General features: G+C 53.7%; 1 protein-coding gene across 6 annotated transcripts in view; it reads left to right on the forward strand.

Annotated features, from left to right (window-relative positions):
* HMCN2 (hemicentin 2) overlaps nucleotides 1–24069 on the forward strand; it is a 176357-nt gene that overhangs the window by 128780 nt on the left and 23508 nt on the right. For 3 of the 6 annotated variants that reach the window (XR_004433195.1, XM_033193925.1, XM_033193964.1), the window contains exons 67-85: nucleotides 409–512; nucleotides 951–1217; nucleotides 1591–1781; nucleotides 2234–2315; nucleotides 2418–2554; nucleotides 3121–3271; nucleotides 3356–3500; nucleotides 4719–4846; nucleotides 5729–5885; nucleotides 6774–6895; nucleotides 8628–8792; nucleotides 11442–11549; nucleotides 11834–11968; nucleotides 12374–12508; nucleotides 13485–13675; nucleotides 14565–14778; nucleotides 16230–16364; nucleotides 17398–17588; nucleotides 19543–19624. Coding sequence is in view for 5 of the 6 variants with exons in the window: in XM_033193925.1 (XP_033049816.1) it covers nucleotides 409–512; nucleotides 951–1217; nucleotides 1591–1781; nucleotides 2234–2315; nucleotides 2418–2554; nucleotides 3121–3271; nucleotides 3356–3500; nucleotides 4719–4846; nucleotides 5729–5885; nucleotides 6774–6895; nucleotides 8628–8792; nucleotides 11442–11549; nucleotides 11834–11968; nucleotides 12374–12508; nucleotides 13485–13675; nucleotides 14565–14778; nucleotides 16230–16364; nucleotides 17398–17588; nucleotides 19543–19624 (2840 nt within the window). In the remaining variant the exon portion in view is untranslated. The remainder of the gene's footprint in view (nucleotides 1–408; nucleotides 513–950; nucleotides 1218–1590; nucleotides 1782–2233; nucleotides 2316–2417; nucleotides 2555–3120; nucleotides 3272–3355; nucleotides 3501–4718; nucleotides 4847–5728; nucleotides 5886–6773; nucleotides 6896–8627; nucleotides 8793–11441; nucleotides 11550–11833; nucleotides 11969–12373; nucleotides 12509–13484; nucleotides 13676–14564; nucleotides 14779–16229; nucleotides 16365–17397; nucleotides 17589–19542; nucleotides 19625–24069) is intronic. The other 3 variants (XM_033193932.1, XM_033193943.1, XM_033193954.1) reach the window with 3 other exon arrangements.

Here is a 24069-nt window from a genome sequence, read left to right on the forward strand (position 1 = left end):
CAGGAGATCAAGACCATCCTGGCTAACACGGTGAAACCCCGTCTCTACTAAAAATACAAAAAAATTAGCCGGGCGTGGTAGCGGGCGCCTAGGAATCCCAGCTACTTGGGAGGCTGAGGCAGGAGAATGGCGTGAACCCAGGAGGCGGAGCTTGCAGTGAGCCAAGATCATGCCACTGCACTCCAGCCTGGGCAACATAGCGAGACACCATCTCAAAAAAAAAAGAGTTTAAGCAAAGGCTGGGCTCAGTCACTCTGCCCCCTCTGGCCAGCAAGTTCTTGGGAGACAAAGGATGGAAAAGGCAGGAAGTCTTTCCACACAGCCAGCCTCTCCTGTCTCTCTCCCTCTCTCTTCCTATCTCTTTCTCTCTCCCTTTCTCTTCTCTCCTTCTCCCTCTCCTCTCGGGAGATTCAGGATTTCCCAGGTGCAATTGGCAGATGCCGGCATCTTCACCTGCGTGGCTGCAAGCCCAGCTGGTGTGGCGGACAGGAACTTCACCTTGCAGGTGCAGGGTATGGAGCAGGGGGTGGGGCAAGGGGGTCTCTGGCATTGGTGGGTGAGAAGCAAGGCCCTTGGCCCCCCTGCCCATCTGGGTGGAACCAAGGATGGGCCCTGGGGGCATCAAGGAGAGTGGACACTGCGGCTCAGTCTCTGACGCACTAGATTGCCCATTCGCACCTCACAAGTAGCCATGGGCACTCTGATATGCCCAGGATAGGCGGGGGCAGAGAGGCCAGTGCAGGAAGCAGCTCTGTAAATAGACAATCACAATTCCAGGGAACTAGTGACACTGGGAGATGGAGAGGATGCTGTGGGAGGACAGAGGAGGGCACCTCACCTGGCCTTGGGGGACTAGGGCGGCTTCCTGGAGGAGGTGATGTCTAAGTTGAGTACTGGAGATAAGAGTCCTGGAATAAAATGGCTCCTGCCCACCTTTCTGCCCTCCACAGTGCCCCCTGTCCTGGAGCCGGTGGAGTTCCAGAATGAGGTGGTGGTGGTTCGTGGCTCCCCAGTGGAACTCCCGTGCGAGGCCCGGGGCGTTCCCCTGCCTCTCGTGTCATGGATGAAGGACGGGGAGCCCTTGTTGTCCCAGAGCCTTGAGCAGGGGCCCAGCTTGCAGCTGGAGACAGTGGGAGCTGGTGACTCGGGAACCTACTCCTGTGTGGCCGTGAGCGAGGCCGGGGAAGCCAGGAGGCATTTCCAGCTGACCGTCATGGGTGGGTCCTCTGGCCTCTGGCCAGCTTCTCTGGGCTCAGGGGAGAGGGTGAGACTCTGGGGGCAATGGGAAGGGCAGTGAGGGAGGTGAGTCCCCTGGAGGCCTGGGATTGCCACCTGGGAGCAGAACTCGGGGAACTTGGTTCCGGCTGGGATGCCTCTCGCCTTCCCTGCCTGCGGGGAGTGAGTGGCCGGGCTTTCATTCTCCCACGGCTGTGCTCTTGGGTTCTTCCCACCAAACCTTGGTGGCAGATGCAAGAACAAGAGCCACCAAAATGTGGGAGCAGAGCCCCCGGACTCAGCACGCGTTTTCAAGTGTGGTACCATCCTGGAAACGTGTGTCAATTGCGTGTTCCCCTCCATGGTGGCCTGCAGAGCCTCCTCACATTGAGGACTCAGGCCAGCCTACAGAGCTGTCGCTGACCCCCGGTGCCCCCATGGAGCTCCTCTGTGAGGCCCAGGGCATCCCCCAGCCCAACATCACCTGGCATAAGGACGGGCAGGCCCTGACCAGGCTGAAGAACAGCAGCAGAGCCACAGGGGTGCTCCGGGTGGAGAGTGTGCAGGTACCGGTGCTGCCACTGTGGGGTGAGGCTGGGGGTTGGGGGAGAGGGGAGGGACTGCAGGTTCCCCAGACCCAGTGGGCAGTTGACAAGGTTTGGCTGAAGCTCCTCCTCTGTGTGGGGTACGAGGGTGTGGAGGTGACCCATCTGAGCCGTGCCCTTGGGAGCTCCCAGCAGGGTCAGGGCCCAGGCTGATGCCAAAACCAGGTGACCCCATCTAGGCCAGAGGAGGGCTGGTGCAGTTAAGGGGGACTTCTGGGAAGAGGCAGGCATCGTACCAGCCCTAAAGCAACAGTGAGATGGAGGGAGAGGGCATGGGTTGGCTGGGAAGGTGGACAGCAGACCTCGCAGGGCTGAGTTTGAATTCTGGGTCCCTTGTGGCATAAGAAAGAAACCAGATTGGGAGGCAGGCAGACAGGGGCCAGGGGCAGCTGCTCAACCCGCTCCATCCCCAGGTTGGGGATGCCGGGCTGTACACTTGCCTGGCTGAAAGCCCTGCAGGTGCAGTCGAGAAGAGCTTCCGGGTCAGGGTTCGAGGTAGGTGGTGGGGGTGGGGTGGGGGCAGGGCTGGGAGGCAGGATGGGCTCGTGGCAGGGGTGAGTCCACCTCTCACGTCCTCTTGTGCCACCTGCTTCCCAGCCCCTCCAAACATTGTTGGGCCCCGAGGCCCCCGCTTTGTGGTCGGCCTGGCCCCGGGGCAGCTGGTCCTGGAGTGTTCGGTGGAGGCAGAGCCAGCGCCCGAGATCACGTGGCACCGAGATGGCATCGTGCTGCAGGTGGGCACCAGGCGGGGTCCCAGGGTGCTACCTTCTGTCCCTCTCAGGCCCCAGACCTGACCTGACCGGATCCAAGATCCAGAGCGGGTGCCAAGGGCCTGCTCTGAGCTGCACTTTGCACCCTGTTCCCCGGGTGTCCTACCCCCATTGTCATTGTCACTCCCATTTTATGGATGGGGACACTGAGGCAAGCTTCAGGTCACTCAGGGCTTCCGGGGCCCACCCAGTGTCCTCCCCCTGGTTCCTTGAAGCTATGCTTAGCGGCTGTGTGGCCTGGGCTGGTGACCAAGGTTCTCTGTGCCCACCCCTCAAATGGGGTCAGTTTGCGGCTATGGATTCAGGGTTGTGGGTGTTCTGACAGGAATTCCAGGGACAGGGGATGCATTTCCTCCCAGAGGAATGCATTTCCTTAGAGGGTCCTCAGGGGGTCACAGTCAGGGCCTGCGGTCAGGCTGGAAGGACAGAACCACTGTCCAGCTTTACCAGTTCCTCAGTCCTCCACGTCTGGTGCTGGGGGCTGGCCGGGAGCAGTTGGGCACTGATAAGGGTCTCTCCACCCTGGCGAGGCTCTCCAGGAGGACACCCACACACAGTTCCCAGAGCGGGGCAGGTTCCTCCAGCTGCAGGCCCTGAGCACGGCTGACAGTGGCGACTACAGCTGCACAGCCCGCAACGCTGCAGGCAGCACCAGCGTGGCCTTCCACGTGGAGATCCACAGTGAGTAGGGCCCGCCCCACCCTACCCTGCCCACCCCGTTAGAGCCACAGCTCCCAGCACGACTCCTTCTGTGCCCCTCCCCAGCGGTGCCCACCATCCGGTCGGGACCACCTGCAGTGAACGTCTCAGTGAACCAGACAGCCCTGCTGCCCTGCCAGGCCGACGGTGTGCCCACACCCCTTGTGAGCTGGCGGAAGGACGGGGTCCCCCTGGATCCCAGGAGCCCCAGGTGGGAGAGGGAAGGGGTGAGCCTTGGGGAGGCTCTCAGGTGCCACTTTGTGGATTGCAAACCAAACCCACTTGGGCAATTGGAGCAGAAAAGTGACTTTATCATCAGGACGTGGGGTGTCTCAGAACACAAGGACAGGCCTACCACTCATGAAGGTCTCTTGCTTGTTTGACTTGATCAGAAGCCTTGATAGATGGGGCAGGGTAGAGGGGCATGAGTGGGTCTCACGAGATCTGATGGTTTTAAAGCTTCTCTCAGCTTCTCTCTGTGTGGGCTTCATCTTTCTCTCTCTTGCCTTCTTCCTTGGTGAACGTGGGAGAAACACATGCCCTGACAACCCCATAGCCCCCAGCCTCACCCAGGTTTACAGCTCCTCAGCTCACTAGCAAGCTGTCTGTGAATCCCCACTCTAAATTCCCAGGGCACAGAATGCCATTGGCCCAGCCTGAGTGATATGTCCATCCCCCATCCAATCAACTGTGGCCAGGGGCGGGATTGCACGGTACAGACATGGCCCTTGGGAAAGGCACTTTTCAGATCTCAGGGCTGCTATCCAGAAGAGCAGGGTGCTGCTCCTTCTGCGTCTCAGGAGAGGCCAGGCCCAGGAGGGTGTCGGGGAGGCCCAAAGCAGCCCTTCTCTCCATCTTTCCAATGTTGGCTTGGGCTGTGGGGAGCTGCTCATGGCTCTGACCCCCTGACCTTGGCCTCATAGATGCAAGACTCTGACCTCCAAAGTTAGCATCTGTTATTAGTCCATTTTCACGTTGCTGATAAAGACATACCTGAAACTGGGCAATTTACAAAAGAAAGAGGTTTATCGGACTTACAGTTCCACACGGCTGGGGAGGCCTCCCAATCATGGTGGAAGGAAAGGAGGAACAAGTCACATGTTACGTGGATGGCTGCAGGCAAAAAGAGAACTTGTGCAGAGAAACTTATGTTTTTAAAACCATCAGATCTCATGAGACTATTACTATCACAAGAACAGCATGGGAAAGACCTGCCTCTCTGATTCCATCATCTCCCACCAGGTCCCTCCCACAGCATGTGGGAATTATGGGAGCTACAAGATGAGATTTGGGTGGGGACACAGAGTCAAACCATATCAGCATCCTCTCACTGGGAAAGGACGGACAGAGGGAAGGGTCTTGCTAGGGACAGCTCTGCTCCAGGCCCACTGGCCTGCCCATCTCCAGGGCAACCCCCTGTCCATTCCAGGTTCGAAGTTCTGCCTGAAGGTTCCCTGAGAATCCAGCCAGTCCTTGCCCAGGACGCCGGCCACTACCTCTGCCTGGTATCCAACTCTGCTGGATCCGATCGCCAAGGCCGCGACCTACGGGTCTTTGGTAGGTGGCCTGGGGAAGGCCTTCAGTGTCCAGTCCCTTTCGGGGTCCAGTCCTGCTTAGTTTCTGGGTCACCCCAGCTGTCAAAAGCCAAGAGCCAATGGTCTTCAAATGACCATGAAGCCCATTAGTAAAAGTTGTGATCATTGCACCCTCAAAGGACACAGATGTATTTTAGTGCATATATTACATAACAGAACAGTGATTCAATGAAGAAAGCATGCACAAAAGGTAAAACAAGTCTGGGAGGCCGTGGCAGGAGGATGACTTGATCCCAGGAGTTTGAGACCAACCTGGGCAACATAGTGAGACCCCATCTCTACAAAAAAAAAATGTTTAAATTAGCCAAGCATGGTGGCACATGCCTGTAGTCCCACCTACCTGGGAGGCTGAGGTGGGAAGATCACTTGAGCCCAGGAGTTTCAGGCTGTAGTGAGCCATGATCACGCCACTGCACTCCAGCCTGGGCAATAGAGTGAGACTCTGTCTACAAAAAAAAAAAAAAGGTAAAACATGTGAAAGGATAAAATTCAAAATCACTAGACTCAGATGTCCCAATCTCCTCCCCTTCCAACGGATCAGCTTGTGTGAGGCTGCTCTGGCGGGCCCTGGCCTCAGGTGGGGGGTTAAGGGAGTGGAGGCCTGGAGGCCTCAGTCAAGGAAAGGCAGCAAGGGGGTGCCAGGCTCAGGGATGTGGAAAGCCCAAAACACCCAGTTTTGGAAGCCTGTTGAAAGTGCTGTCTCGGGACTTTCTCCTGCCCTCTGTGCTGCCTCAGGGATGGGTGGAAGACAGTAGGCAGTGGCTTTGCCCCTGGCCACAGCCTCAGAGAGCCCCCAGCCCCTGTGCCCCCTGCACCTGTCTCCTGACCACTGCGCTCTCCCCAGAGCCTCCAGCCATCGCCCCCAGCCCCTCCAACCTGACCCTGACCGCCCACACCCCAGCCTTGCTGCCCTGCGAGGCCAGCGGCTCCCCTAAGCCCCTGGTGGTCTGGTGGAAGGACGGACAGAAGCTGGACTTCCGCCTGCAACAGGGCGCCTACCGGTAACGAGCTGGACCTTGCGGTGACTTCCTGAGACGCACGGGGTGGGGAGGCACTCTTGTCTCACAGGGGCATGGGACAGGGATGGGGCAGGGTGTGCTCAGGTCTCACCGGAGTCAGGACCAGAACTTGTGTCTCAACTTTGGGGATCAGAGAGTCTTCACACTGAGATAGGGGTGAGGGCACTGGGGACATACAGCTAAGCAGAGACATCTGGGCTTTATTTATATCCACCAGAGTCACTCTTTGTCTAAAAGCAAAACATGAACTGGGCGTGGTAGCTCACACCTGTAATCCCAGCACTTTGGGAGGCTGAGGTGGGAGGATTACTTGAGGCCAGGAGTTCAAGACCAGACTGGGCAACATAGTGAGACCCCATCTCTACAAAAAAATTTCAAAAATTAGCAGAGTATGGTGGTGGGTGTCTGAGGCTGAGATGAGAGGATCCCCTGAGCCTGAGAGGTTGACGCTGCAGTGAGCTGTGATTGTGCCAGTGCACTCTAGCCTGGACAACAGAACGAGACTCTGTCTCAAAAAAAAAAAAAAAATGTCAATTTTTAAAATTGGAAAACCAACATAACAAACCTAGACTTAGTGAAAATGAAATCAGTAACTAAGACTCTAAGCTGCTTTAAAGTCGTGGTTCTTACAGAAGTTATCGTAGATGGTTATTGTAACAAATGGGCAGGGTTACAGAGAAACAGGGATGAAAATGAAGATCACTCACAAATCCGCCAGCTAGACCTTTGGGGTAGAAACTTCTAGAAGATGTTTCTAGAGTCAGGGCTGGAGGTCAGGTACAGGAAATGGGCATGAGATCCCCACAACCAGAAAGGCACGGCTGGTCTGTCAGCCCAGCAGCCACTTGGCCGTCCATCTGTCCGCCCCAGGCTCCTGCCCTCCAACGCCCTGCTCCTTGCGGCCCCTGGCCCCCAGGACTCAGCCCAGTTTGAGTGCGTGGTGAGCAATGAGGTGGGCGAGGCCCGCAGGCTCTACCAGGTGACCGTCCATGGTGAGTCAGGGCGGAGGTGGAGGGGGACACCTGGGGTGGGGGCAGTGCCTTCCCGCCCTTGGGTGCTCTCCCTGCCTGCAGGAAATTGTGTGGCTTTTTCTTGCACTGCACTGGACACCTCCTCCAGGAAGGTCTCTCAGATCCTGCTGGGTCACTGCTGACATAACCCCAGCTCCAGCACAATTCCTGGCACACAGGAACTTACAGGAGAGGCCCCTCCCAAATCTACAGTGTTCTAAATTCAAATCTGACCTTGACATCACCCCCATTAAAAATCCCTCCCTCCGGCCGGGCGCGGTGACTCAAGCCTGTAATCTCAGCACTTTGGGAGGCCGAGACGGGTGGATCACGAGGTCAGGAGATCGAGACCATCCTGGCTAACACGGTGAAACCCCATCTCTACTAAAAAATATAAAAATGGGCCGGGCGCAGTGGCTCAAGCCTGTAATCCCAGCACTTTGGGAGGCTGAGACAGGCGGATCACGAGGTCAGGAGATCGAGACCATCCTGGCTAACACGGTGAAACTCTGTCTCTACTAAAAAATACAAAAAAAAAAAAAAAACTAGCCGGGCGAGGTGGCGGGCGCCTGTAGTCCCAGCTACTCGGGAGGCTGAGGCAGGAGAATGGCGTAAACCCGGGAGGTGGGGCTTGCAGTGAGCTGAGATCCAGTCACTGCACTCCAGCCCAGGCGACAGAGCAAGACTCCGTCTCAAGAAAAAAAAAAAACATATATATATATAAATGAGAATGGCGTAAACCCAGGAGGCGGAGCTTGCCGTGAGCTGAGATCCGGCCACTGTACTCCAGCCTGGGCAACTCCAGAGCGAGACTGTGTCTCAGAAAAAAAAAAAAATCCCTCCCTCCACAGCTGCCTGCTGCCCTCAGGACAGAATGCAAGAATTCAGCCGGGCACACCATGTCCTGTGTGGTCTGGCCCTGCCAAGCCCCCAGATTCAGTTCACGCCAGACCCGCCTCATTCCAGGGTCTAATCGAGCTGCTCAGTTTTTTGTTCCTTGCCTCAAGGGCTTTGTACATGCTGTTCCCTTTGCCAGGAACACTCTTCCCCTTACTCAGCAAACACCTGCTTTCCCTTCAGATCGCAGGTTAAATGACACTGCCCCTGGAGGTCTCCTCTGGCCTCCCCTACTTCAAGTGGGAAACCCACGAGTAAACACCTGTGAAGTTACTAGGCCAGGGTCTCTATAGAAAGCTGTATCCCACTGGGTGCAGTGGCACGTGCCTATAGTCCCAGCTACTCAGGAGGCTGAGGCGGGAGGATCGCTTGAGCCCAGGGAGTCCTGGACTGTAGTGCACTATGCTGATTGGGTGTTCACACTAAGTTCAGCATCAATATGGTGACCTCCCGGGAGCGGGGGACCACCAGGTTGCCTAAGGAAGGGTGAACCTGCCCAGATTGGAAACAGAGCAGGTCAAGACAGGTTGATCAGCAGTAGGATCACACTTGGGATTAGCCATGGCATTCCAGCCCGGGCAACATATTGAGACCCCATCTCTGAAAAAACACACTTTTTTTTTTAAAGAAAAAACTATAGCCCCGTGCCCAGAAGGATTTGCTGAGTGGACAAATGTGACTTCTCCATCTGTTGCCCCACCTCACTCCTTGGCCCTTTTCCACTAACGTCACCTTGTGTTCTGGCTTTACCCCCGGCCCCATGCTGTGACTTCCCCATGCACGCCGGCAGGGCCTCAAGCCTTGTCTTGGGTTTCAGTGCCTCCCACCATTGCCGACGACCAGACAGACTTCACCGTGACCATGATGGCACCCGTGGTCCTCACATGTCACAGCACGGGCGTACCAGCTCCGACCGTGTCCTGGAGCAAGGCAGGTGCTCAGCTAGGAGCTCGGGGGAGCGGCTATCGTGTGTCACCATCGGGTAAGTAAGGGTAATCCACAGACAGAGGCAGCTGAGGGGAGGCTGGGAGAGCAGGCAGAGGGGGTGAAAGAAGGTCACATGGTGGAACAGGATGGAACAATCTGGCCTGGCTCTGCCTCTCCTGGCTGTGTGACCTGGGAGGACCCTCTCGCCCTCTCTGAGCTCCATATTCTCCTCCATGCTCTGTAGTGTTGAGACCCATCAGTGGTTCCCCAAGACCCTGTGGCATACAAGTGCTATTTCATGGCAAAATAAGAAAAATAGGGCTGGGCACGGTGGCTCAAGCCTGTAATTCCAGCACTTTGGGAGGCTGAGACGGGCGGATCACGAGGTCAGGAGATCGAGACCATCCTGGCTAACACAGTGAAACCCCATCTCTACTAAAAATATAAAAAAAATTAGCCGGGCGCGGTGGCAGGCACCTGTAGTCCCAGCTACACGGGAGGCTGAGGCAGGAGAATGGCGGGAACCCGGGAGGCGGAGCTTGCAGTGAGCTGAGATCCGGCCACTGCACTCCAACCTGGGCGACAGAGCGAGACTTCCGTCTCAAAAGAAAAAAAAAAGAAAAAGAAAAATAACAGCTCCCTGGGAGTTTTTGTTAACCTAGTTTAATCCCATCAGAAAGATCCTCCTTTATTCTGAAATATCTTTTGATGTTGAAACTTCCTTTTCTTGATGATATTAAGATAATAGTACATGGTGTTTTTTTTTTTTTTTTTTTTTTTTTTTTGAGACAGAGTCTTGCTCTGTAGCCCGGGCTGGAGTGCAGTGGCCGGATCTCAGCTCACTGCAAGCTCCGCCTCCCGGGTTTACGCCATTCTCCTGCCTCAGCCTCCCGAGTAGCTGGGACTACAGGCGCCTGCCACCTCGCCCGGCTAGCTTTTTGTATTTTTCAGTGGAGATGGGGTTTCACCGTGTTAGCCAGGATGGTCTCAAACTCCTGACCTCGTGATCCGCCCGTCTCGGCCTCCCAAAGTGCTGGGATTACAGGCTTAAGCCACCGCGCCTGGCCTTTGGTGATTTTTTTTTAAGATGGAGTCTTGCTCTGTCTCCCAGTCTGGAGTGCAATGGCGCTATCTCCACTCACTGCTGCCTCCACCTCCCAGGTTCAAGGGATTCTCCTGACTCAGCTCCCCAGGTAGCTGAGATTACAGGAACCTGCCATCATGCCTGGCTGATTTTTGTATTTTTGCAGAGATGGGGTTTCACTATGTTGGCCAGGCTGGTCTTGAACTCCTGACCTCAGGTGATCTGCCCTTCTCAGCCTCCCAAAGTGCTGGAATTACAGGTGTGAGCCACCATGCCTGGCCTAACATGGTGATTTTTTTTTTTTTTTTGAGATGGAGTCTTGCTCTGTTGCCCAGGCTGGAGTGCAGTGGCATGATCTCGGCTCACTGCAAGCTCTGCCTCCCGGATTCACACCATTCTCCTGCCTCAGCCTCACGAGTAGCTTGGGCTACAGGTGCCCGCCACCACGCCCGGCTAATTTTTTATATTTTTAGTAGAGAAGGCTTGAGCGCGCCCGGCCAAATGTTGGAAGCTTTATGGAGAGTCTCCAAATTTATTTGTTAGTTGGTTAGCGAAATCCTAAAGTCTAGGAACCACTGGCCAGACCTGTGATTTTCAAACTCTTCTGAAGCAATAGAACTTCCTTCCAGGCCGGGCACAGGGACTCGCGCCTGTAATTCCAGCACTTTGGGAGGCTGAGGCAGGAGGACTGTTTGTAGCCAGGAGTTTGAGACCAGCCTGGGCAACACAGCAAGACCCCATCTCTACAAACACATTTTAAAAAATTAACCGGGTGTGGTGGTGCGTGCCTGTGGTCCTAGCTGCTTGGGAGGCTGAGGTGGGAGGATTGCTTGAGAGTAGGAGTTCAAGGATGCAGTGAGCTATGATTGCACCAGTGTACTGCAGCCTGGGCAACAGAGTGAGACCCTGTCTCAAAACAAAATACAAAACAAAAACTTCTTTCCAATAAGTATAAGTGGTAACAACAAAGTTCAACAGGTAAAACAAACCATAGTTCTGGTTCCAGCTGGGGCTGGGGCAGGCTGCGGGTGGGCCAGAGTGCTGTGGGCCTTGCTCCCTTCCCCCAACCAGCAGGCCCCCAGGGTTTCACGGAGCACAATTTACAACCCTCGTCACTTGACTGCCCAGGTGCAGCCTGCGGCCTGGGAAGGTTAAAATGGTGTTCACTGAGTAACCAAGGCTAAGGTTGGGAGGATAAAGGGAGGAGAGGAGGCAGTAATCCTGGGAGGCTTCCTAGAGGAGGTGAGTTTTTAGCAGAGCAAGGTGAGGATAGCAGGGTATGGAATTGTGAGCGGGGGATTACAGGCAGGGGAGTGGCAGATCCTGGAACTTCACAGCCAAAAGGGTCTAGAGACCATCTTGTCTGATTATTCATTGTGCACACAGGGAAACTGAGGCCCAGAGAGTGGAAGGAACTCGCCCATGTCTCTGCTTTGAACAGGGCACAGAGGCAAACCTAGACGCCAGTTTCCCGTGTAGTCACATCCCCAAGACTGTTTTTAAATGGGCAAAGGAGGCAGGTTGAGTGACCAGAGACAGAATGGGATTGTGTAGGAGCCCTGCCACCTCCATCCCTGGGGACCTCTGTCCTGACCCCCTCACCCTGATTCCGACCCGCAGGCGCCCTGGAGATCGGGCAGGCCCTCCCCATCCATGCGGGCCGCTACACCTGCTCAGCCCACAACTCTGCCGGCGTCGCCCACAAGCACGTCTTCCTCACCGTGCAAGGTAAGAGTCTATGGTCCACACCCCAGAGTTCCTAGGGCCAGGGGAGCAGGTGGAGAGGCAGAGGCAGGTGGGGCTCAGGATGGAGGTGAGGTCTCAGAGGCCCAGACATGTCTCTCATGGGATTCTTTGGGAGGAAAAGAATCAGCCATGGTGTCTTTGTTGCTGTGGCCGATGTTTCTAGAACCCCTGTCTTCCTTAGAGGCCTCTCTCTCTGATGCTCCGAGGCCCCTGGTTGGAGGAGCTCTGGACATTCTCAGGGCCCTCTGCACCCCTGTCCTTTGTAGCCTCCCCGGTGGTGAAGCCGCTGCCCAGCATGGTTCGGGCAGTGGCAGAGGAGGAGGTGCTGCTGCCCTGCGAGGCCTCAGGCATCCCCCGGCCGACCATCACCTGGCAGAAGGAAGGGCTCAACGTCCCTACGGGTGAGGGCCCCTGGCAGCCAGCCTGGGAAGGGAAGAGAAGAGTGTGGGCCTGGGGGGTTCCTGTTTCCTGCCCTGGGAGACCCCGCAGACCTGCTGAGAGGTCCTGGAAAGCCCCTGGTCTGCCCAGACATACCCCCACCCTTGCTCTGGCCTCCCCCTCCCCAACCCTTCTCCTGTCACCACGGCCTGAGATGCCATCTGAGCACTCGGTGGCTGAGTTGGGAGGTCGGGAGCAGGCAACTGGGTTGGGCTCGGGGTCAGGCTTCTTGGCTCTTTCTGTCCCTTGGTCACTCTGTGACCCCAGCAAGTCATTTGCTGCCTGTGAGACAGAATAGCCCAATCTACCCACCTCGGGGGTCCCCCACCCCAGCTCCCTGGCCCCCGATTTTCGTCTTCCTCATTCAGGAGTGAGTAACCACATCCTACCAGGCGGACAGCTGCGGATTGCCCATGCCAGCCCAGAGGATGCTGGAAACTATCTCTGCATCGCCAAGAACACTGCAGGCAGCGCCATGGGGAAGACACGGCTGGTGGTGCAAGGTGGGTGTGAGAACAGGGCCGAGGTGGGCCCTGGCAACTGAGGGGCTTTGAGGCTCCTACAGGCTTCTCCCTTCCCCACCTGGCAGGGCACACTGCTTATAGTTCTAGAATAAATTAAGGGGAACATCTCTCATTGTGCACCTGAGTTCTGGATTCAGACATAAACTCCCATCCCCTCTGCCTTCTCTCTGGCCCTATGGAACATGAGTCCAGCATCCCTCATTCATTCTGTTTCCAGTAGCTGTAGCCTCTCTGGCCCTGCTGTGGCACACACACAATTGCATGTGCCCTTCCCTTCGTTTGATTAATCATTGGCTTCAAAGATAAGGTGGCATCACTGGCCAAAAATCTGCAAAGTCTGCTGGGAATATTCAGTATGGACTGGTCGTGTCTTGGCCCCAGTGGCCTGCTTTGTGGTATCTCAGTGGCTGTTCCCGCCCGCAGCTGTGTAGGGCTAGAGTCGGACTCTGGCTGTGAACTCAGAGGGGCTCCTAGCTCCAGGCTTCCTCCACGCCTCCTTGTCCAGCGTGCTCCTCTCCCCTCGGATCTGGAGCATTGCTGGTTACCAGACAGGCCAGACACCAAGCCAGTGACCCTCACTCTGCCCAGCATAGCTCCTCTGCAGGGATGCTCTGTGATGGCTGCCATGCTTTTGTCCCCAGAGGTGGCCTAGTACAAGGAGTTTGTGCCCAAGGCCTCTGTCCTGTGGCTTTAGTCATCTGTGTGTGTGCATGTGCGTGTGCACGTGTGTGTGTACATGTGTGCACAGGTGCGATGGAATCGCCGTCACAGCTACACCAAATTCAGGGAGTCCCCCCATCATCCTGAGCACGGGCAATGGCCTATGACTAGGGAGTTGGAGGGGGCAGCTGATGGCCAGGGAGGGCTGAAGGGCTGGGCCAAAGGCCAGGGGCCCCGGGATGGGGTCAGCCGCCTCCCCCAGCCCCAGTTCCGAGTGGGCCTCTTCTGCCCACAGTCCCACCAGTGATCGAGAATGGCCTCCCAGACCTGTCTACCACCGAAGGCTCCCATGCATTCTTGCCTTGCAAGGCCAGGGGCAGTCCTGAGCCCAACATCACCTGGGACAAAGATGGCCAGCCTGTGTCAGGTGCCGAGGGGAAGTTCACCATCCAGCCTTCTGGGGAGTTGCTGGTGAAGAACTTGGAGGTGAGGCACGCCCCGAGGGGCACAGCAGGGTATAATGGCTGAGACCCCTGTTTGTCATGCTCTGCGCCAAGCACAGTGCAGCCTTTAACCCTGGGAGCCTGGGGAAATCAGCGTTACCATGCCGGGTACAGACGGCCAGAACTAAGGCTCGAAGTGTACCTAGTTGTCCACCATTGCCAAGAGGCAGAACCCAAATTTGAACCTAGACCTCAGCAGCCAGCTCCTGGGGAAGGGAGGAAACTCAGACTGGGGCTCAGGGAATTCGGACTGCCCAGTCTACCCAGTTGTTCTCAACCATGCATTGGCATTAACCATCCTCTGGGTTTTGGGGAGTATTGAGCCGGGAGTATGGGTGGGACTCCCGACCCCGACCCCCTTCCCCTCAGCACTCATCAGATTCTGCAATTTTGTGATGCGACCTTCTCCAGATGGGTTCAGTGGACACACGTGAACGGGTCAGGGGCATTGGACCCAGCTACCTGGGGAGCCTGGTGGAGCAGTGGCGAGCGCACCAGCCCTGCTTGAATGCACCACAAAACTCCGCCTCTTGGAGCCCCTGCTGGGCCCTCTATCAGGGCACCAAAAGCAAGGCCTGCAGTGCAGGTCAAGTTCTGAGCACAGGGCAGCACACCGTAGGTGTTTGGTAGACAGTAGCTGTTGCGATCATGCAGTCAGCGCTGGGGTTGTGAAGCAGCAGAGCGTGTGAACGCTACAGGGCAGGGCAAGGGTGCGGTAGTGATGCTGACCTGTTTGCTAGCTGTGTGACCTTGGGCAAGTCACTTCCCCTCTCTGGGCTGGATGCTTCATGAGAACCTTCAAGGGTTAGGGGCATCCTGACTTATGCCAAGGTGGGGGAAGTTCTCTGGCCAACCCCTTTCTTTGCCCACAGGGCCGGGATGCAGGCACCTATACCTGTACCGCTGAGAATGCTGTGGGCCAGGCCCGCCGCCACGTGCACCTCACCATCCTGGCACTGCCTGTGTTCACCACCCTGCCTGGGGACCGCAGCCTGCGCCTTGGGGACAGGCTGTGGCTTCGCTGTGCAGCCCGGGGCAGCCCCACCCCTCGCATTGGCTGGACTGTCAACGACCGGCCAGTCACAGGTCTGGGTCTGCTGGGCGTGGGTGGGACAGAGAACCAGGACCCCGGGAGGTCAAAAAGGGAGGGCAGGTGGGGAGACCCAACCTAGTGGAGAGGAAGAGGTTGTCAGCCAGCCCTGTTGGTTCTGGGTCTTTCAATGTGGCCCTATGTAGGCGGACGGGGCAAACCCAGCTGTGGCCATATGTGACAAGCTGTGGCCATATGTGACAAGCCATATATCAGAGCTGGCAAGAGGCCGCCTGAGAAGACTCAACCTAGACACCTCAGGGCCAGGAGGGGGAGGCCTGTGTTCTAGCCCAGAGCTACTGCTCCCATTGTGGGACCCTCAGCAAACCCCTTTTGCTGGGGGGCTGTGGGGGCTCTGTCCTCCTACTGGAAACCCAGGTGATGTCTAGGGAGACACAGGGCCTGTGGAATACCTGCTGGGTACTCAATGTCTGCTGAGTTGATAAATTGCTAAGTCCACTCCACTGCAAAATGATACTTTCCTATATTAGGATATGACATCACACATTCCTGACTCTGAGTCCCCAGGTGTGGAATACCCGTGCACGTGGTGAAGGCTTTGCTAGGCCCCACCACTTCCTGGGGAGTGACCTTGGGCAAGTATAATAGTTCGGCCTCTCTGAGCTCCGCTCTCCATCTGTCAAATGGACATAACCAGGGGTCTTGAGGACAGAATGACAGTGGAGGGGCCGTGCTCAGCACAGGCCTGGCCCAGAGTAGATGCCTAATTGATGGTGATGCTTGTCCATATTCCTCTCCTAGAGGCAATGGCCAACCCCAAAGGAAAAGTCCATTATTAGAATCCTTCTCTCGGCTGGGTGCAGTGGCTCATGCCTGTAATCCCAGCATTTTGGGGGGCCAAGGCGGGCGGATCACCTGAGGTCAGGAGTTCAAGACCAGCCTGGCCAACATGGTGAAACCCCATCTCTACTAAAAATACAACATTAGCTGGGCGTGGTGGCGCATGCCTGTAATGCCAGCTACTCAGGAGGCTGAGGCAGGAGAATTGGTTGAACCTGGGAGGTGGAGGTTGCAGTGAGCTGAGATCGTGCCATTGCACTCCAGCCTGGGCAACAAGAGCGAAACTGTCTCAAAAAAAAAAAAAAAAAAAAAGGAATCAAAGGAATCCTTTTCTCTAGAAATCATAGCAGTGTTTCAGTAAGTGCCCTGTGCTAAGAGGCCCCCAAAGACCTGCCCTTGACCGTTTATCAAACACACAGTGTGTGCTGGAAAATGGTAGAAGATGGGTTCATTAACTGCAGCCTCCAATGTGGCCTGTGCCTCCCAGGAATGGGTCTGACTTGATTAGCCTTCACCCAGGACTCCCATCTGTTTCTGCGTTTTTATTAAGTTCCTGCAGGTACCCACACACCAGGGAAGTGTTTAGGGCAGGAGTCCCCTGCACCTGACTCAGAGTCCCCCTCGGGCTTCTCTTTCTCCACCACAGAAGGGGTGTCTGAGCAGGATGGAGGCAGCACGCTGCAGCGGGCCTCTATCTCCAGAGAAGACAGCGGGACCTATGTCTGCTGGGCGGAGAACAGAGTGGGCCGCACGCAGGCAGTCAGCTTCGTCCACGTGAAGGGTAGGGTGCATTCCTCAGGTGGCTTCTCTCTCAAGACCTCCAGTCTACTGGGACCCAATCTATTGGTTTCCTGAGAACCTGGCCTCCTGTCCTCTGAACTAGTGGCTCCCCACCCCGACTGCATGTTAGAATCCCTGGGGGAACTTGAAATTCTAAAGCCCAGGTTCTACCTCCAACTCTGTAAACCAGCCTTTCTGGGGTGAGGCCTAAGCATCAGTATTTTTGACACTCCCAAGACGAACCTGGCTGCAGGTAGAATTGGAATCTGACCAATTGCCCTACAACACTACCTGCAGCTGGATGGTGCCAGGGTAGGAGAGCATGGGGGCCAGGGCACCCTGGCAGAAAAATGCCAGAAGCTTGCCAGCCAGCCGGCTGTCCTCTGTGACCTACTTATCTGCCAAGAGTAGCACAGGAGCCCTCGGTGATGCCATGACTTAGTTTGCACAACTTCGGGAAGGGTGGGGCCGGATGGAGGGAATCAGCAGCCCCAGGCACCAAAAGAGAACTGCAGCTTTTGGTAGATCCAACCTCAGGAAACCAGGAAGGATATAAGCCAGTCCAGAGCCTCCAAGAGTGTTTTGAGATTAGCATGAATCTCATAGTGTTGCTTTGTACAACAGAGGTGTCTAGGGTTCTTGTTTTTTTATAGTTATTGATTTCCAAAGTACCTGGCAGGTGCTCCACTGCTAGTGTCATCCATCTGTGAGAGAGAGTGTATGACACGCGTAGCACTGCGTCCCTGCCTGTGCCTGTCTCAGGCATCACTAATCAATCACAGCACTGTTTTCATTCAGCTTCAAATGCTTCTCAGCACAGTTCCTGGAAACCACTGCCAGTCTTTGTGACTTGACCCATGACATGGCCACTGTTTGCTGTCCCTGATGCACTGACTACACACAACCATGCTGGGCTAGGAGGAGCCTCTGGAGGCCCCTAGAGGCAGGAGTTGGGCAGACCTTTGGGGTTTATGGGAGGTTGAGCCTGTAGGGAGCCTCTTTTCTGACAGCTTGCTCCATGTCACCCCATGCAGAGGCTCCTGTCCTACAAGGGGAGGCTTTCTCCTACCTGGTGGAACCTGTAGGAGGCAGCATTCAGCTAGACTGTGTGGCGCGTGGAGACCCAGTGCCGGCTATCCGCTGGATCAAAGATGGCCTTCCACTGCGGGGCAGCCGCCTCCGGCACCAGCTGCAGAATGGCTCACTGACCATCCGCAGGACTGAGGCAAGTCGGGGCCTGGCACCTTGGGTGGGACCACCAAGGACAACTCTATGCTTTTTCTGATTGCTCAAGAGGGTTCTTCATGTTGCCCCCCTGCTTCTGCAGTCTACGAACCACCTCCCTGCCCATTCCCCAGACATCCTCCCACTACCACCAATATTGACCTCCGGCCACTGGGCTTTTCTGTTCCTTGGTCATCCACCCATTCAATGGAGCAAATTCGTTCTACCTCATAGGATTGTAATTAGAAGTCAGTGAGATGTCTCCTACACATTATTTAAGAGTGATCTGTGGGTAATGCTCCCAAAATGTTGTTATTAACAATCTCAGGGGGCAGGGTAGGCAGGTAATCATGCTCCCTGTTTACGGACGAAGGCACTGAAGTTCAGAGAGGCCCACAACCAATAAGTGCAGGAGGCAGTGCCCCCACCCCCAGGTCTCCTGCCTCAGGCTTCGTGCTGTTTCCAAAGCCTTGGGCCCTGGGGCAGCCCCTTAACTTCCATTTTGTGCCTCAAGTTCTGGTGATTGTGCAGAAATCTCCAAGTCAGTCCTGACTCAAGTTCATCTTAGAGGCCTTGATCTCACCCATTTGGGAGCCTTTCTCTGGGCAGTAATAATAATAGAACTAGTAATAAGAGTAGCGGTAAGAGCAGTGGTAATAATGACTCCTGTTGCCCAAGTACTAACTGTGGGCCAGGCACGGGGCCTCGCACTTAGCAAGCATTGTTCCATTTAATGCTTATAAGATCCTAGCAGTTATCATTCCTATTTTACAGAAGGGGAAACTGAGGCTCAGAAGCATGAAAATGTGCTAAGTAATGGGTTCAGGGCAGTAAGCAGTGGGTTGGGACTCAGTCCCACATTGGTCTGACCTCCAAACCCACACTCTTAACTTTGTGCCCTGCAGTCCCCCCGAGTCCTTTGGGTGTGGCCCACTAGATACCATCTTCTGGGAGTGGATGGTGTCCTCAGACTGCCCCAGCGCCATCTCACGGTGGTGCTGCCACTCAGAAGTGATGTGAGCCGGCCGGGCGCGGTGGCTCAAGCCTGTAATCCCAGCACTTTGGGAGGCTGAGACGGGTGGATCACGAGGTCAGGAGATCGAGACCATCCTGGCTAACACGGTGAAACCCCGTCTCTACTAAAAAAATACAAAAAATTAGCCGGGCGATGTGGCGGGCGCCTGTAGTCCCAGCTACTTGGGAGGCTGAGGCGAGAGAATGGCATAAACCCGGGAGGCGGAGCTTGCAGTGAGCTGAGATCCGGCCACTGCACTCCAGCCTGGGCGACAGAGCGAGACTCCGTCTCAAAAAAAAAAAAAAAAAAAAAAGAAGTGATGTGAGCCAGCGTGCCACCTGAGTTCCATCACATATCCGTTAGGGAAACACTGCAAACCGTCTCCCTTCTGGAAGACTCACTTTGCACACTGGCACAATAAATGCCCCGAGAGTCCTGCCATCCTGTTTATACAACAGAGGTGCCTAATGTTCTTGTTTTCCTATAGTTATTGATATCCAAAGTACCATAACACGTCATCTAACTCAGTGTGCGGAAATCCCCAAGTCAGTCCTGACTCCCAAACCTACTTCACCATGGAACCCTTTTTTCCAAGGAGTCTCAAATAATGTGCCATGGGACAGTAAGATTTCAACGTACACAGTTTGGAAGAGGTGGATGTACACCATGCTTTTCCAGCAAGTTGTTCCACCTAGGGCAACAAGGACCTTAGTCACAGACCCCCATTTTCGGGTGTGAAAAGGGGCTGGATTCTCTTTGCATGTCTGCTGACAAGTGGTCACAGAGGCCCTTCTGATGCTCCGTGGGGGATCAGGTGTCCCTGGCTGGTTCACAGCCTAAGCCCCTTGCTGGCTGGCTGGCCTCAGTCCCCTACCCAACTGTCTGAGCTGCTCGTCTTCTTCTCTGAGCACCGTGCCCCCTCTCCTGTGCCCACTTGCAGAGGGACGATGCGGGACAGTACCAGTGCCTGGCAGAGAACGAGATGGGCATGGTGAAGAAAGTGGTGATCCTCGTCCTGCAGAGTGAGTCTCGGTCTCAGCAGAGTGGGGACGTGGGGACTGTGCTTGGGGACAGCGGTGGTGTGAGTCGCCTAGAGGGCAGACAGGCAGGGCCAAGACTTGGAATTCTTTCATTAATGCTTATTTGGAACACACATTGAATCCTATCAAATGTTTCGCAAATGTAGGGTGAGTGAGACTCAGGACTGAGCTAAAGAAAACCTGGCAACGTGGGCCCAGGGGGAGCTGGGCATTTAAAACTCAGACCAGCCGTCAAGATCACCGCAACGGCTCTCGCAGGTGCCAAGCAGCTCGTAGTTTACCAGGCGCTGTTTGAGCCTCAGGATAACACTGTGAAGTTGTCTCAATAGGGATTCTGTAGAAAATGTTTTACTGAAGATGAATACCTGTGGAGAAGAGCGAGGATCCGAAGTGCAGAGCTCAGTGAATTTTTACAATGTGAACCCACCCAGTTAACCAGCAGCCAGATCAAAGAAATAGGACAGCGCCGGCTCCCATCCTCCAGCATGCCCACCTTTGTTCACTGCCCCCTGCCCAATAATTACTGTCCTGGATTCTGCCTCTTTAAAAAAAAAAAGAAATAAACTTTATTGAGTTATAATTTGCATACCATAAAATTCACCCATTCATTCAATGCAATATTATTTAACTTTAAAAAGGAGGGAAATTCTAGGGCTGGGCTCCGTGACTCACATCTGTAATCCCAGCACTTTGGGAGGCTGAGGCAGGTGGATCACCTGGAGTCTGGAATTCGAGAACAGCCTTTCCAACATAGTGAAACTCTGTCTCTACTAAAAATACAAAAATTAGCTGGACGTGGTGGGCGCCTGTACTCTCAGTTATTCAGGAAGCTGAGGCAGGAGAATCACTTGAACCCAGGAGGCAGAGGTTGCAGTGAGCCAAGATCGTTCCACCATACTCCAGCCTGGGTGACAGGCAATACTCAGTCTCAAAAAAAAAAAAAAAAAAAAAGAACAAAAGGAATGAAATTCTGACACAGGCTACAACATAGATGAATCTTGAGGTCGTTATGCAAAGTGGAAAAAGCCAGTCACAAAAAAAGAAACACTATACGATTCTGTTTCTATGAGGGGCCTAGAGTGGTCAAAAGCATAAAGACCCAAAGTAGTATGGAGCTTGCCAGGGGCTGCGGGGAGGGGAGAAGGGGGGGTTAGTGTTTAATGAGTCCGGAGTTTCAGTTTAGCCAGAGGAAAAAGTTCTGGAGATTGTACAACAGTGTCAAATACTCAACACTACTGAACTGTACCTTACAAGTGGTTCAATGATAAATTTTATGTAATGTATTTTTTACCACAGTTATTGTTACTAATATTTTTTGAGACAGGGTCTGGCTCTGTTGCTCAGGCCAGAGTGCAATGGCACCATCTCTGCTCACTGCAACCTCCGCCTCCCGGGTTCAAGCAATTCTCCTGTCTCACCCTCCTGAGTATCTGGGATTATAGATGCCCACCACCACGCCTGGCTAATTTTTGTATTTTTAGTAGAAACGGGGTTTCACCATGTTGGCCAGGCTGGTCTTGAACTTCTGACCCCAGGTGATCCACCAGCCTTGGCCTCCAAACGTGCTGAGATTACAGGAGTGAGCCACTGCACCCAGCGCTTGTGCGCATTCTTAAATGGAGTTGTTTATCTTACTAGTGATTTTCTACAGTTCTTTACATACCATGTGATATAGCCCTTTATCAGATATATGATTTGCAAATATTTCTCCCAGTCTGTGGCTTGTCTTTGCATTTTCTTAATGGTGACTTTGAAGAGCAAAAGTGTTAAAATTTGGTGAAGTCCAAATTCATCCATTTCATATTTTTTGAATCATGTATTTGGTGTTATACCTTTTAAAAATCTTTGCCTAACCTAAGGTCATCTTTTTCTTTTCTTTTCCTTTCCTTTCCTTTCCCATCTTTTTCCTTTCCTTTCCTTCTTCCTTCCTTTCTCTCTCTTTCTCTTTTTCTTTCTTTCTCTCTCTTTCTTTCTTTCTCTTTCTCTCTTTCTCTCTCTCTTTCTCTTTTTCTCTTTCTTTCTCTCTTTCTTTCGTTCATTCATTTTTTTCTTTTCTTTTTTTTTCTTTTTAATGTTTTTGAGACAGAGTCTCACTCTGGTACCCAGGCTGGAGTGCAGTGGCAAGATCTCAGCTCACTACAACTTCCACCCCCAAGGTTTAAGCATTCCTTGTGCCTCAACCTCCCAAGTAGCTGAGATTACAGGCACGCACCACCACACCTGGCTAATTTTTGTAATTTTAGTAGAGATGAGGTTTCATCGTGTTGCCCAGGCTGGTATCAAACTCCTGGCCTCAAGCAATCCACCTGCCTCAGCCTCCTAAAGTGCTGGGATTACAGGCATGAGCCACCATGCCCACACATTTTCTTATATAATTTTTGTAGTTTTAGTTCTCACATTTAGGTCTGTGATCCATTTTGAGTTAATTTTTGTGTGGGGTAAGGGTCTAACTTCCTTTCTTGCATATGGAGAGCCAATTGTTCTAGTACCATTTATGTTGATCTTTAGTTTCTTTCAGTGATGTTTTGTGGATTTCAGTGTACTGCTGTTGTATTTTTGTTAAATTGATTTTAAGACTTTTTATTATTGTTGATGCTATTTTGGGTGGAATTGTTTTCTTTGATTTTTGGATTTGTAATTGATCATATGTAGAGATACAGTTGAATCTGATATCATATCATCTATGAATAGGGACAGTTTGACTTCTTTCTATCAAATCTGTGTACCTTGAAGATTTTTGCTTTGCCTTATTGCCTTGGTTGAACCCTCTGGTACACAGTTGAAGCGGCGAGAGCAGCATCCTTGCCTGGTTCCCTGGTTCCCTGGTTTAGGTGGAAAGCAGTCGGTCTTTCACCATGGGGTGTGATGTTAGCTGTGAGATTTTGTGGACGTCCTTTCTCAGGCTGAGGAAGTTCCCCTTTTGCACCTAGTGTGTTGAGAGTTTGGGTCATGCGTGGAATAGGTTTGTGGTTCCAGACAAGATGGTATAGATGCACTTCTCCCTATTTGTCTTGCTAAGGGCAGCTGAACACCTTGGACTTTATCTAGAAGCAAACAGAAAGAGCCTCTGAAAAGTAGAGAAAAGAAGGAGGATAGACTCCCGATCTTGGGACCTGAGGAGCAATGTGGTGTTGAATGCCCGGGTGTTTCTTTTTGTCCCTTATATCCTGGGCTGTGTACTTGAGAAGCCAGCAACCTGGAACCACCAGTGGGCTCAGACACATGCATGTGCGCACATACACACACACACACACACACACACACACACACCCCTCAACAAGAGCCTGTCCTCACTTACAAAGGACTGGGAAAGGGACAACTTACTAATACTTGTAAATAACAACCCCTGGCCAGGCGTGTTGGCTCATGTCTGTAATCTCAGCATCTTGGGAGGCCAAGGCAGGCAGATTGCTTGAGCTCAGGAGTTCGAGACCAGCCTGGGTCATATAGTGAAACCCCATCTCTACCAAAAATATGAAAAAAAAAAAAAAAAAAAAAGCTAATCATGGTGGTACACACCCATAGTCCCAGCTACTTGGGAGGCTGAGGGAGGAGGATCGCTTGAACCTGGGAGACAGAGGTTGCAGTGAGTTGAGATCGCACCACTGCATTCCAGCCTGGGTAGCAGACACTGTCTCAAAATAATAATAATAATAATAATAATAATAATCCTCTAGCCAAACACCATGAAAAATACCCCAGCCCCATCATCAAATCAAGTGGGAGCCTGCATTTCCACCCTCACCCCCTGTGCCGAGGCACTGCTCTCCCCCCCGGAGCAGGATGGTGTCAGGTGACACCTAATGAAGAGACAGAATTGTCACCTATTGAGTGGGACGCTCCTCCCCCATCAGGCCAGGTGGGCAGCCAGGGTAGTGCCAGCAGTGGCCCAGTGTAGGCATGCCTCCACCCATGCCCAGCAGTAATGAGGCACCCCTCCCCGTTCCGGGATGTCCGTGGAGGCCTCATAGGGAACCTGGAATTCCACTCTGACCTGGCAGAAGTGAGCGACACCACTTTTTCTTGACAGTGTTCCAGCTCTTCCAAAAACCGAAGATTTAAATAAGAACCCGAGTCTTACAATACTGAAACTCACTTACATACCAGCAACAAGGAAACTCTCAACTTGAAGGAGAACAGGCAATCAACAGATGCCAACTGAGATAGTACAGATGTTAAGTCATCTGATAAGGACTTTTTTTTTTGAGACAGTGTCTGACTCTGTTGCCCTGGCTGGAGTGCAGTGACGTGATCACGGCTCATTGCAGCCTTGACCTCTCAGGCTCAGGTGATTATCCCACCTCAGCCTCGCAAGTAGCTGGGACTACAGGCATATGCCACCACGCCCAACTAATTTTTGTATTATTAGTAAAGCTGGGGTTCCGCCATGTTGGCCAGGCTAGTCTTGAACTCTTGACCTCAGGAGA

The sequence above is a fragment of the Trachypithecus francoisi genome, unplaced genomic scaffold (assembly GCF_009764315.1).
Source record: "Trachypithecus francoisi isolate TF-2019V2 unplaced genomic scaffold, Tfra_2.0 Contig01585, whole genome shotgun sequence".
Lineage (NCBI taxonomy): Eukaryota > Metazoa > Chordata > Mammalia > Primates > Cercopithecidae > Trachypithecus > Trachypithecus francoisi.